Consider the following 13,080-nt stretch of genomic DNA (forward strand, 5'->3'; position numbering starts at 1 on the left):
CACACACACACACACACACATGCATCACACACACACATCACACACACACACACACTTAGCTAGGTATAGTGGCATGTGCCTATGGACCCAGCTACTTGGAAGGCTGAGACAAAAGGATCACCTGAACCTCGAAGGTTGAGGCTGCAGTGAGCCATAATCATACCAACACATTCCAGCCTGGGTAAGATAAGAGGGTGAGAGCCTGTCTCTTAAAAAAAAGTAAGTCAAAAAAATGCTAACACATTTTAATAATAGGTGGATTGCTTCGATCTGGGAAATAAATACATTTTGTTAAAAGGATTTTCCCCCTTCTCACTCCTAAATCCTTTCACTTAAAATATATTTGTAGTATATAATACAAGAAAAAAAGGGCTCATTGTTTTTAATTAAAAAAAGACAGCTGGGCGCAGTGGCTCACGCCTGTAATCCCAGCACTTTGGGAGGCCAAGGCGGGCAGATCACGAGGTCAAGAGATCGAGACCATCCTGGCCAACAAGGTGAAACCCCGTCTCTACTAAAAATACAAAAAAGTCAGCCAGGCGTGGTAGCACACGCCTGTGGTCCCAGCTACTCGGGAGTCTGAGGTGGAAGAATCACTTGAACCCAGGAGATGGAGGTTGTGGCGAGCCAAGATTGCGCCACTGCACTCCAGCCTGGTGACAGAGGAAGACTCCGTCTAAAAAAAAAAAGCTCAGTGAGTTGGCAAATAAAAACAAAAACAACAAAACAGAAACAAAAACCAACAGGCTGGGCACTGTGGCTCATGCCTGTAATCCCAGCACTTTGGGAGGCTGAGGTGGGTGGATCACAAGGTCAGGAGTTCAAGACCAGCCTGGCTAACATGGTGAAACTCTGTCTCTACTGAAAATACAAAAACCTGTAATCCCAGCTACGCAGGAGGCTGAGGCAGAGAAAACTGCTTGAACCCAGGAGGCCAAGGCTGCAGTGAGCCGAGGTTGCGACACTGCAGTCCAGCCTGAGCGACAGAAGAAGACTCCATCTTTAAATAAATAAATAAATAAGCAAGCTTACTGTAACTCAATGAGATTTAGCTTTATTATGCCCACAAATGAAAACGGACACCAGAACTACTACTATCCTCTCGCCCTCCCATTAATGTCTCCATTGTATCACAGAGCTCTTTGACAACATACTTACCCTTCCTGGACAGGCAGTAGACAACTTGTGAAGTGACTGTGCCAGGTGAATTTTTGGGTTGTTCACCATTTGACCTACAGGATCATGCTCTTTTTTCCCAGCAAATGCCAGCTGTGAGAAGGCAGTCTGATATCCTGGTGTATCTTCTATGTCAATAAAATGTTCCTCATCGGGAATGGTATCATCTTCGGGTAACTCAAAAAGGCCAATCAAAGACTGTAATAACGGAGTCCTGGATTGGAAGAAATCAAGAGATAAAAGGTCAAGAAAATACTCTGAAGACTTAACATCAGCAATTCCTCAGAGACATGGCTTTATTCAGTTCTTCCCCTCAAAAACAAGTCACTTTAGTTGGGCTTTTGTCATAAAACTTTCTTTAGAGATCACCTAGATCAGACTCTTAAAGGGGTCCATGAATCCCACTGAAAAAGAACCAGAGAACAAGATCATTCTAGACCCAGAAGGATCCAGAAATCATGTCTTGGATCTGATGGTTGCTTGTGGAGAAGCCGAGATCAGACCAAAATTTTCTTGTTCCCCAAGAGAATAAGCTGGGTTAATTCTGCAGTCATATGGGAAGGAAGCTATAACTTACAAAAACATTAAAATGAAGTACTTACCATAGCTTGGTATACTCAGTGTCCATCATTGGGGGACATTCTGTTAGTAATTTGGTTATGCCAACTGCACAGATCTTTTTCTCTACATTCCCAGATACTTTCTGAATTTCAGGAATAATAATTTTTTCCAAAACCATTCCAAACATTCTATTAATCAAAGCAAAATAAATCCACTCAATATTAGACTATCACTAAATAGTAAAATGCTTACATGTTATTTACACTCAGTTACTTATGAATATAATAAGTTGCTAAATAACAAGAGTGCTGTTTTTGATCAGATGAAGAGACCCAGAGAAGACAAAACATAAAAAAACCCTATCACACCTCTACCCTGTAGCCAAATGCCATAACCATAATCTCTCTTTTTTTTTTTTTCGAGACAGAGTTTTGCTCTTGTTGCCCAGGCAAGATCACACATCATGTGTGATTCTTGGCTCACTGCAACTTCCTGAGTAGCTGGGATTACATGAGCCTGCCACCACGCCCAGCTAATTTTTTGTATTTTTAGTAGAGATGGGGTTTCACCACATTGGCCAGGCTGGTCTCAAACTCCTGACCTCAGGTGATCTGCCTGCCTCAGCCTCCCAAAGGGATGGAATTACAGGGATGAGCTGCTGTGCCTGGCAATAACTCTTTTAATAAACAATCCTCATATTATCATAAGGCTATGAGTAAATAAAACTTTAACAAGTTGTTTTTGGTTCTGTATGGTTTTAAAACAAATTGTAAGAGAGCCTTGAAAAATTAAAAAGCAGCTAAAAGCTAAGCAAGCCCATTTCTAGCAGGTGTAGGATTTTTTTTTTTTTCCTACAAGGTGTAGTAATTAAAAAAAAAAAAGGCAGAGAAGGCCGGGAGTGGTGGCTCATACCAGTAATCTCACCACTTTGGGAGACCGAGGTGGGTGGATCACGAGGTCAGGAGTTCAAGGGCAGCCTGGCCAACATGATAAAACCCTGTCTCTACTAAAAATAGAAAAAATTACCCGAGCATGGTAGTACTCGCCTGTCATCCCAGCTACTTGGTGGGCTGAGGCAGGAGAATTGCTTGAACCAGGGAGGTGAGAACTGCTTGAATTTGGCTGCAGTGAGCCGAGATCATGCCATTGCATTGCAGCCTAGGTGACAGAGAAAGACTCTGTCTCAAAAAAAAAAAAAAGGCAGAGAAGAGCAAGGAGGAAAAAAAGAATCACCCATCATCCCACCACCCAGAAACTACTAGTTTTAACATTTTTGGATTATAAGCTTCCCAACTGTCTTTGCTTAGGTATATAAATGCTAATGACTGTTTAAAATAACTTGGCTAATCATTCTATGTTGTTGCAAACACGCTAGAAGTTTTCCATAATTCTAAATGATTCAAAATCATCAGTTTATGCGTTAATAGAATAAATTCTTTGAAGTGGGAACATGGCTCCAAGAGTATGGCTATTCTAATGCTCTGGATAAAAAGTGCTTATCTTTTGCTCTCTACAAAGATCAAGCTAATTCAATTCAGGCTCTCACTAGCAGTGCATGAGATTTCCTCACAATCCCGTATTGCCGGAAGTCCTGTTTTCTGGTCTGCTTTCCAAAGTAATTCATTTTTTAGTCAATGTAGAATTTTTCAGGCATAATTGAAGTACAGGGATCTAACTGACCCCAAAGAAATTTTCCCTAAGAGTTGTTCTTTATCATTTCGTTTAAATTATTTTATTACCTACTAATGGGAAATGCCACCTGAATACATTCTTTGCATATATACCAGGTAAGTCAAAAGCAGAGTTTTATTGGTCCTAAGTATTTCTCATTTGAAAAATTCTGCTGTGCTTGCATTGGCAGCACATATACTAAAATTAAACAATATGGAGAAGATTAGTATAATTTAAAAAAAAGGAGGGGGATTCTGCTGTTAGTTTTAACAAAAGCAGGCTCCTAGAGACAACATTGGCCATTTAACATAATACAGAACACTGGGTGTGAGAATTCCAGAGTGTACAGTAGAGGATCCTCTAATCTAGAAGATTAAAAAAGATAACAGGTTTTTTTTTCCTTTTTTTTTGAGATAGAATCTCACTATATTGCTCAAGTTGGTCTCAAACTCCTGAGCTAAATCCTCCCTCCTCAGCCTCCCAGAGTGCTGGAATTACAGGCATGAGCCACCATGCTGGGCAAGAATTACTTTTTCTTTACACCCAATATCTAAGAATATTTTGAAACCACAGACACTATCCCCATACCAAGAACCACAACATCATCTATAAAACAGAGATACTGTAAAGATCTCTATACTATTTGTACTAAAAAGGACAAAACGTTTTATACTAAAAAAAAAGTCAAAGTTTTAGATTTATACTAAAAAAAGTCAAAACATTTTCTCCCTTTAAAATAAAAACAAACTTACTTTGGTTGTATACCATCAAATATTTCTTGTAGTGCTAGTGCCCCATATTTTATGCAATACAAATTAATAAAGACTAAAAAACCTGTTGAAAGAAGATGCAGAATATCAATATAGAGAATTCACTGCACTAAACTGGAATTTAGAAGTCTGCAAAATAAATCTATACATACATCTAAAGGCTTTGGGATCAACACTTGCCTTTTATTAAATATAAAAATTGTCTTTCTATTATAGACCTTTACGTGCCATCGCTCTCTGATTTATATTTCCTTGTAATATTACCTCTACTGAAAAAATGTTTTGATAACCAACTATAAACCAACCTCCAGAACACAATATGACTGACATCAACCTAATGTTTGGAGAACACAAACACCTTAAAATATTTTCTTCCTTTTTTCTTGTGAGACAGGGTTTCATTCTGTCACCTAGGCTGGGTGCAGTGGCGTAATCACAATTCACTGCAGCCTTAACTTTCCAGGGTGAAGTGATCCTCCCACCTCAGTCTCATGAGTAGCTGGGAGTACAGGCACACGCCACCATGCCTGGTTATTCTGTAGAGACCGGGTTTTACCATGTTGCCTAGGCTGGTCTTTAACTCCTGGGCTCAAGGAATACTCCCACTTTCACTTCCCAAAGTGCAGGGATTACAGATGTGAGCCACCACACCAGGCCCTTAAAATATTTCTTTTTTTTTTTGAGACAGGCTCTCATTCTGTCATGCAGGATAGGGTGCAGTGGGCGTGATCTCGGCTCACTGCAGCCTCAACCTTTAGAACTCAGGTGATCCTCCCACCTCAGCCTCCTAAATAGTTGGGACTACAGGCACATGCGACCATGCCTGGTTAATTTTTTTGTATTTCATAGGAACAGGGTTTCACCATGTTGCCCAGGCTGGTCTTGAACTCCTGAGCTCAAGTGATCTGCCTGCCTCTGCCTCCCAAAATGCTGGAATTATAGGCGTGAACCTCCACATGTGGCCAAGTATTTTCTGTATAAAGTTTAAAACTGATAAAAAGTTTATCTGCAACCATAAAGTCGCTAGGGGTTTTAGCTACTTTCTTTCATTACTTCTGCAGTATCCAGATGATTTTTACTTACTCTTGATAAACTTTGTTGTTTTGGAATTCTGAAGTCTTTGGAATAGTAGAATGAAGATTTGTTTCCTATATTGGTCAACTGATTCACTAAAGAATTTAAAAAAAAAATCAACAATATAAATTCAGTACTTTTCTGAGCACCTAACAAAACTTCTGAATAAATGTACAGAGTTCTAGTCATACTCACGGAGGCATGTGCTCTATTATACTGTTTAGAAGATAAAAACCTTGGTGGTCATTTGCTTTGGATGCAATCAATTTCTGAAAGACACCTAGTAACCCAGGCTGTAGGAAATAAGATCCAACAGCAAACGGTTAACAAATGGGAATAATTATTCCACAAGTTATACACGACATGTCTTAAAACAAGAGTTCATACTGTAACAATCTAACTGTCCTTTTCTCTTTAATTCTTACTTCTGAAACATATGGGGGAACATTTCTACCATACAGACATTGAAGTTCTTTTTTTTTTTTTTTTTTTAAGAGACGGAAGCCCAGGCTGAAGTGCAGTGGTGTGATCTTGGGTCACAACAGCCTCCATCTCCCAGGTTCAAGTGATTCTCCTACCTCAGTCTCTTGAGTAACTGGGATTACAGGCATAGCTGTAACACGCCCAGCTGATTTTTATTTTTAGTAGCAGTTTCACCATGTTGGCTGTGCTGGTCTTGAACTCCTGACCTCAGGTGATTCACCCACCTCAGCCGCCCAAAGTGCTAGGATTACAGGCTCCAGGCACCGCGGTCAGCCAAAGTTAAGTTCTTAAAATCAACCTGTTTGGCTATTTTTAAAATTTTCCATCATGGATATAAATAACTAAAGGATATCTAATGCTAATAATATATACCATAACATTTTCTACTAATTAGTTCCCTTTTCTTTACTGTTTTTTCCCTTTTTATTATTTAAGAGACAGGGTCTAGCTCTGCTACCGAGGCTGGAGTGCAATGGTGAGATCATGGCTCACTGCAGCCTCAAACTCCTGGGCTCAAGTGTCCCTCCCACCTTAGCCACCCAAGTAGATGGGACCACAGGAGTGCTCCACCAAGCCTAGCTAATTAAAAAACATTTTTTTTTTTTTTTGGTAGAGATAGGTCTTGCCATGTTGCCCAGGCTGGTCTTGAACTCCTTGGCTCAAGGGATCCTCATGCCACAGCCTCCCAAAGTGGTGGGCTTAAGCCACTGCCTCTAGCCTTAAATTTATTTTAAATAAAAAAATTTCAAGCACTTGTCATCGCAAGTTTCTCCAAGCTACCTTGGAGAAAATTATGGTTATATCAAAATCTGACTCACGATTTTGTCAGCTGCAGCACTTGCTATTGTATTTGAACCGCGTTCCAAGAATGCTTGGAGAAGCCTCACTAGAGCAGGAATATTTCCTGTTCTTTCCCAAAGCACTGGCTGAAGGAGATGAGGAAATAAGGCCATATAGGAAGACGGGATGTCATTTTTGTGTGTTTCCAAAAGCAAAGACATCACTTGAAAGACATATGGAATAAATTCTGTTAATAAAAGTAAAAAGAGCTGTGAGCTTCAGAAGGAATGGCTGACAGAACAGACCCACATTGCTTAGGCAGGCTGCATTTTATAAGCATGTTAATTTTATTCCATTACAAAAAAAATAATTTCTGTTTACTTACCTTGCACATCATTTTGTAAGATTTCAGTAAACACCAAAAACAAAGCCTCCTCAAAATTTACCACAGCAGCAGGATTAGCCTTGCAAGTTATTCTTATGGATAGACATATTGCTTCAAACATGTAGTGATTAAAGTGAGGTTTGCTTGGGTTCTGGAATTTAAAAAGAAAAGCAAATTATGCTAATAATCCGCTAATAATCCACGCCTAACCTTTATAAAACCCATTTAAAATAGAAGCCATGTATTTTATTAAAAAAATCAACATTAAGAAAAAACACCAATTACACTAATCTAGTGCTTGTTCATGTGAATTTTTCTAATGGCCTAAAGTCCACTATGAAAAAAATACTTCGGAGTTAGAGAGTTGCTTATACAAACCTCAGCTCCCAGAGCTGTAAGCAACTTGTCTTAAACATATGTGCCCTTGCACAGAAGAAACATGTAAGTCCTAGTAATGCCACTAGCCTTAACTTCTGTGGGACTCAATGTCTGTGTCTACTGAGTGATGATCCCCCAAATCAGTGGTTTTAGATGTTCTTTTTAAGCAACAAAACCCTATCTTTCTTTAAACAATATCTTTCTTGGAAGGCTATTAGCATATAAAGCTGACTCAATCAGAACATAAGACTGTATATGTATGGAGGGTGGGGCTTTCCTCTCCTCTCCATCCCTAAAGGCCCGAAGTAGTCCAAAGACCCTTAGCGGTAACTTGGTTGTAGTAAGTTCACTCAAAATCCCTCCAATATTTCCAATGAATTAATCTAATTCTAGTAAGAATAGCCTCTAAAAAGGAGTTCTGTCAGTCTTAAGCTTATTTTTTTATTTTCTAAGATTTAGTATTAATCAACATCAATCAAAGTGTCTGTAAAATTTTGATCAAAGAGTGAACTTTCCTTTTGAGAAATAAGAGTAAGGAAGAAAAGACAACATAAAGGACTTTAATCATCATTTAATAGAAGTCCAAATAGCCTCTTTTATATCCATTTAGTGCAAAGCCTACTTCCCCCATTTAAGATAATTTTGGATCATCTGCACTTTCTTTTTCTACAATAAACATGTTACTTTTGTAATGAGAATGAAAATGTATTAAAGCTTCTAGTATACACTTAAAGGTGACTGCAATTACATCTTCTCCAATCTAACAGCATGCCCACACTTTCAGAAAAGTACATTAGTGGCTGGTCAGTAAGAGATCATAGACCTCCAAGGCTTCACCTAGTGCCAGAGTTCTGAGGCCCAAACAGATTGGAGCAAATTAAAAAGGAACCCCACTTTCAAAAATTGGCTCTATTACCTTACTAACAGCTAATAGCTTCTGTGTAAGCTGAGTGATGAGAGTAGGGATGTAGGGGATTATGGCTTCTTGTAGGAGGGAAAAACTTCTCATGATAGCTGTAAAATATAAAAACAGTAAAAACAAATACAGTTAAACTTCAGAGTAAGAGAGTGGGGGGGGGGGAGTGCACTAATTCATCAACTAAAATTTTAAGATGCTTAGACAACCCCGAGATAGCTCTCTACATTTAAAAATAATCTAAATTTCCCTTCCTTTTAAAATTAGGACAGGGGTTGGCAACAAAATTTAGCTGGAAATCGTGGGTATTTCTAGAAAGCTCAAGACTTAAAAAAAAAAAGTAACTAAACAGGCAGAGAAAGAGGAAAAAACAATGAGCTGACATGAATGGAAACAGGTGAGTCTGACAGAGAACTGTCTGAGTTCTTTCTCTTAGAAATCAGTAGCAGAGGCCAAGCTTGGTGGCTCACACCTGTAATCCCAAGCACTTTGGGAGGCTGAGGCGGGTGGAACACTTGAGTTTGAGACCAACCTGGCCAACATGGTGAAACCCCGTCTCTATTAAAAATACCAAAATTAGCTGGGTATGTGGTGCACGTCTGTAGTCTCAACTACTCGGGAGGCTGAGGCATGAGAATTGCTTGAACTCAGGAGGTGGAGGTTTCAGGAGGTGGGTGGAGATCGAGACCATCCTGGTCAACACGGTGAAACCCCGTCTCTACTAAAAATACAAAAAATTAGCTGGGCATGGTGGTGCATGCCTGTAATCCCAGCTACTCAGGAGGCTGAGGCAGGAGAATTGCCTGAACCCAGGAGGCGGAAGTTGCGGTGAGCCGAGATCGCGCCATTGCACTCCAGCCTGGGTAACGAGCGAAACTCCGTCCCCCTCAAAAAAAAAAAAAAAAAAAAAAAAAAGAGAGAAGTCAGTAGCAGAAAATGTTTAGCCCTAGCCTAAAAGAAACATCATCTCAGACTATAGGAAACTGAAAGAGTAAGCTGCCAATCCACCTCCCTCACAAGAGAGATTAGAAGCCTAAGAAAACTAAAAATACATGTAAAGCCACAGAGAGTCCAAATTGCAAAAATATTGCACAAAAGACCATAAATGGGTTAAAAATAGTTGGCATGGGAGAAAAATACATTTGTCGGCTAAAAATGCATGATAGCTCTTTTTCCGCAAATAACATTTCCAAAATAAATGTTTACAAAGCAGAGCCCGAAATACATGCCAGGCATAAGGGACAGAAAGCAATCTGCTCTTGCCTCCTGAACTTTGCACATAATGTTTCCTCCTCTACTGGAGCCAAAGACTCTTTCAGCCTTCAACAAACGGCTACCTATCCCTCACAGCTCAGCTTAGACATCACTTCCTGGCGAAAATCTTTCCCTGACCTGGGTTAAAAGGGTTACAGAATAAATTGGTGCTGCTCCACTAGGCTGGCGCAGAATTATTTCATTCACTCATACAACTGTACAGAGAAGGTATTACATACTGCGTATTCTTACATACCCTAAAAACGCAGCAATAAAGACCACAGACCCGTTAGCTGCTCTCATGGAAATGGACATTAAACAACAGTAATTACATGACACTGTTGGGGGAAGGACAGTGTTGGAAATATACACACACATCCACTCTAGGATTTCTGATCGAGACTGGAAAGATCAGTTTTTCTGAAAAGTGTTTCCTACGACCCAATGTGCTAGGCTTTTGGGATGCAACAGTGAAAAACACTGAGACTGTCTCTAAAGTCAGAACTGGCACCAGGACACCCAACTAATATAGTGCCTAATGGATGGATACAGCTACCTGTGTCCTTGGCAGTATGTAAGAAGTCACGGTTTGTGTAGAGTCTACCACAGGGACCCACGTTTCACCCCTACCTAGGTGAGTATGCAGTTAATAAATGTTGCATGATCTCTTCTTTGCCTTAAAGAAATTCAATTTAGGGAAGGAAAAAAGGGCTTTGCTACATTTTCTGTTATGAGATGTCCCATATCAAATTAAGTTTACTGTTGGCCAGGTGCAGTGGCCTGTAATCCCAGTTACTCCAGAGGCTGAAGCAGGAGAATCGCTTGAACCTGGGAAAGAGAGGTTGCAGTGAGCTGAGATCAAGCTATTGCACTCTAGCCTGGGCAACAGAGTGAGGCTCTGTCAATAAATAAATAAGATTACTGCCAATAGGAACAAGATTTTCATTTTGAAATATCTAAACTTACTTACTACTTGGTAAACATTATCAGGTTTATAAACTGTATAATCTAACCCAGAGTGCTCACCCTTACAATCTGAGATTAGATACCTGTAGTCTGCACACCAGGGAAAACAGCTTACCTTTCATAATATATTCATTTTCTGAAGAGCCAGGAAGTGTGAGAGCTTTGAAAAGGTTTGTTAGCAGAATCTCAACAAACGGTGCGATTTCTGCAGCTGTAAAGCTATAGATGAAAAAACAGCTTTCAGTCACTACCAACTCTTGAGCTTGTCACTATGGATTACCCGTGGCAACCACTATGTCACCTTTCTCAGCATAAAACTGAGCCATCTCCCACCACTGACAATTAATAGACAGTTATTTATTATTATTATTATTTTTTAAAATACGGGGTTTCATCATGTTGGTCAAGCTGGTCTTGAACTCCCCACCTCAAGTGATCCGCCCGCCTTGGCCTTCAAAGTGCTTGGATTACAGGCATGAGCCACCACACCCAGCCTCATAGACAGTTTAGGAAAATAATTTTTTTTACATGTACACATGTTAAGCTCCTAAGAAGGCACATTGAGAACCAAACACAGCTGAATCAAAAAGCCACCTAAACTCAACAACATCTAAAGTTGCGACAGTTGTCCCCAGTTCATATCTATTACCATTGAGAACAGAACTCAGAATCTTAGTCATTTATTTTTCTTGGAGGCGGAGCAAGATTCAGAACTGTTTTCTGCATAAATTCTGGGCCTGAAGATAGGTACTGGCCTTGACTCACCTCAAACCATGTCCTTTCTACCCTTAATTGGCCACTGAGAGTATCTGTACTTCAAGTTCTTGATGAAGAAAAAAACCTAGAACTGTATTCCATCTCTTACCCAAAGCTCAGTTTCAAGAAATAACACTGTTGAATAGTGGCCTGAAAGACATGCAGACCATCCAGTCCTCTACATTTCATCCTTGATTCAGGCCAGAAGAGCGATTTTCTTGGTCCTTAGTAAATTACTTTCATTCAGCTAGGTCATATCTCAGAAATAATTGACACTGCACGAACAGCCACATGAAAGTAACTGTTACATGATGTTACTACCACTACTGCACAGTATTCACTGCTTAATTTTAATCTCATGGACACTGAAAATTTTAACTCCCCAAGTTTCCCTCTTTGCCTTGGCTGCTAAGACTCCAAATAAAATGTGGAGTTTCTTTAACTACTATACAGGACCCTTTGACACAATTTCTGTTTATTAACTTTACCCCAGTTATTTTCCTTGGCTCCAGTTTATTTAATTGTATTGTCATAATGCAGCTATTTTGGTAACCAGCCTCCAATCCTCTTAGAACAAGACAGTATAAATGAATAAAAAGCAGCATGTGTTTTCCTACTAGTGAAGTTATAAAAACATTCAGAGATCTCTTTGACCAGAACAGTACAGCTCCCACCCCAGGCTAAAAACTTTAGAATAGAATACTCACAGAGTAGTATTGTTGGGTCCTCGCATAGTAAAGAGCCGTTCAAGAGCATGAGCTGCGTAAGTATGAACGACAATACTTTCAGCTTGAAGATGATTAATCAAGAGAGGAATTGAGACTAAAAGATGCTCTTTTGGCACCTAAAAGACACAATAACATACATAGTCTAAATACAATGATTTCATATTTGAGTAAAAGACAACTGGAAGAGAAGGGCTTGTTGATTTAAACAGTTTGCTATTTTTAAGCTCTGCTGTACAGGAGACGATGCTGCCCAGAAATCAAAACTTTTATTTGCACATAATGGTTCAATTTCTACTTTTTTCAATTCTCCTTCTCAGAGACAAAACTATGAGGAGAATAACATTCTGCAGATAAATCAACATACCATAAAATATCATGGAGAAGCAGATTAAGATTTTACCAAACTTAAGAATCATCACTAGCGGATAATTCTTTAAAAAGTCATTTAACATTTTTGTGTCTCATTTTCTGTTCTCTCCCCACCCACAAAAAGCAACAAACATAAGAACAATCTTCATTAAAAACCTCTAAATTTGAAATATACATTAGTATAAACTAGAAGAGCCAGCTGGGCGTGTTGGTTCATTCCTGCCTGTAATCCCAACACTCTGGGAAGCTGAGGTAGGACAATCGCTTAAGCCCAGGAGCTCAAGACCAGGCTGGGCAACATAGTGAGACCCCATCTCTATTTTAAAAATTAAATAAACAATTAGCTGGGCATGGTAGTACATTCCCGTAGTCCCAGCTACTTGAGAGGATGAGGTAGGTGGATTGCTTGAGGCACTAAATTAATAACTCAAAAATGATGGTAAGCACAAACAGTCATAATGTAGCTGGGTGTGGTGGAACATGCCTCTAATCCCATGAACTAGGGAAGCTAAGGCAGGAAGATCACTTGAATCCAGAACCTCCTGGCTGCAGTAAGCTATGATCATACCACTGTACTCCAGCCTGGGCAACAGAGCAAGATCCCATCTCAAAATAAAACAGAAAAATGAAACAGGGTATGATGTCATTTATACGAAAATTTAAAACCTAGGCCAGGTGTGGTGGATCATGCCTATAATCCTAGCACTTTGGGAGGCTGAGGCCAGTGGGTCACCTGAGGTCACGAGCTTGACACCAGCCTGGTCAACATGGTGAAACCCCATCTCTACCAAAAATACAAAAATTAGCTGTGCA

General features: G+C 39.7%; 1 protein-coding gene across 1 annotated transcript in view; it reads right to left on the bottom strand.

Annotated features, from left to right (window-relative positions):
* Positions 1-13,080, bottom strand: part of CSE1L (chromosome segregation 1 like) — a 56,059-nt gene that overhangs the window by 1,555 nt on the left and 41,424 nt on the right. The window contains 10 exon segments of the mRNA XM_032256044.1: positions 1,159-1,390; positions 1,779-1,925; positions 4,161-4,242; positions 5,262-5,347; positions 5,448-5,545; positions 6,554-6,762; positions 6,901-7,051; positions 8,195-8,292; positions 10,530-10,633; positions 11,878-12,014. Coding sequence (XP_032111935.1) covers positions 1,159-1,390; positions 1,779-1,925; positions 4,161-4,242; positions 5,262-5,347; positions 5,448-5,545; positions 6,554-6,762; positions 6,901-7,051; positions 8,195-8,292; positions 10,530-10,633; positions 11,878-12,014 — 1,344 coding nt within the window.

The sequence above is a fragment of the Sapajus apella genome, unplaced genomic scaffold (assembly GCF_009761245.1).
Source record: "Sapajus apella isolate SASKATOON/1434 unplaced genomic scaffold, GSC_monkey_1.0 scaffold92, whole genome shotgun sequence".
In the NCBI taxonomy this organism is placed as follows: Eukaryota; Metazoa; Chordata; class Mammalia; order Primates; family Cebidae; genus Sapajus; species Sapajus apella.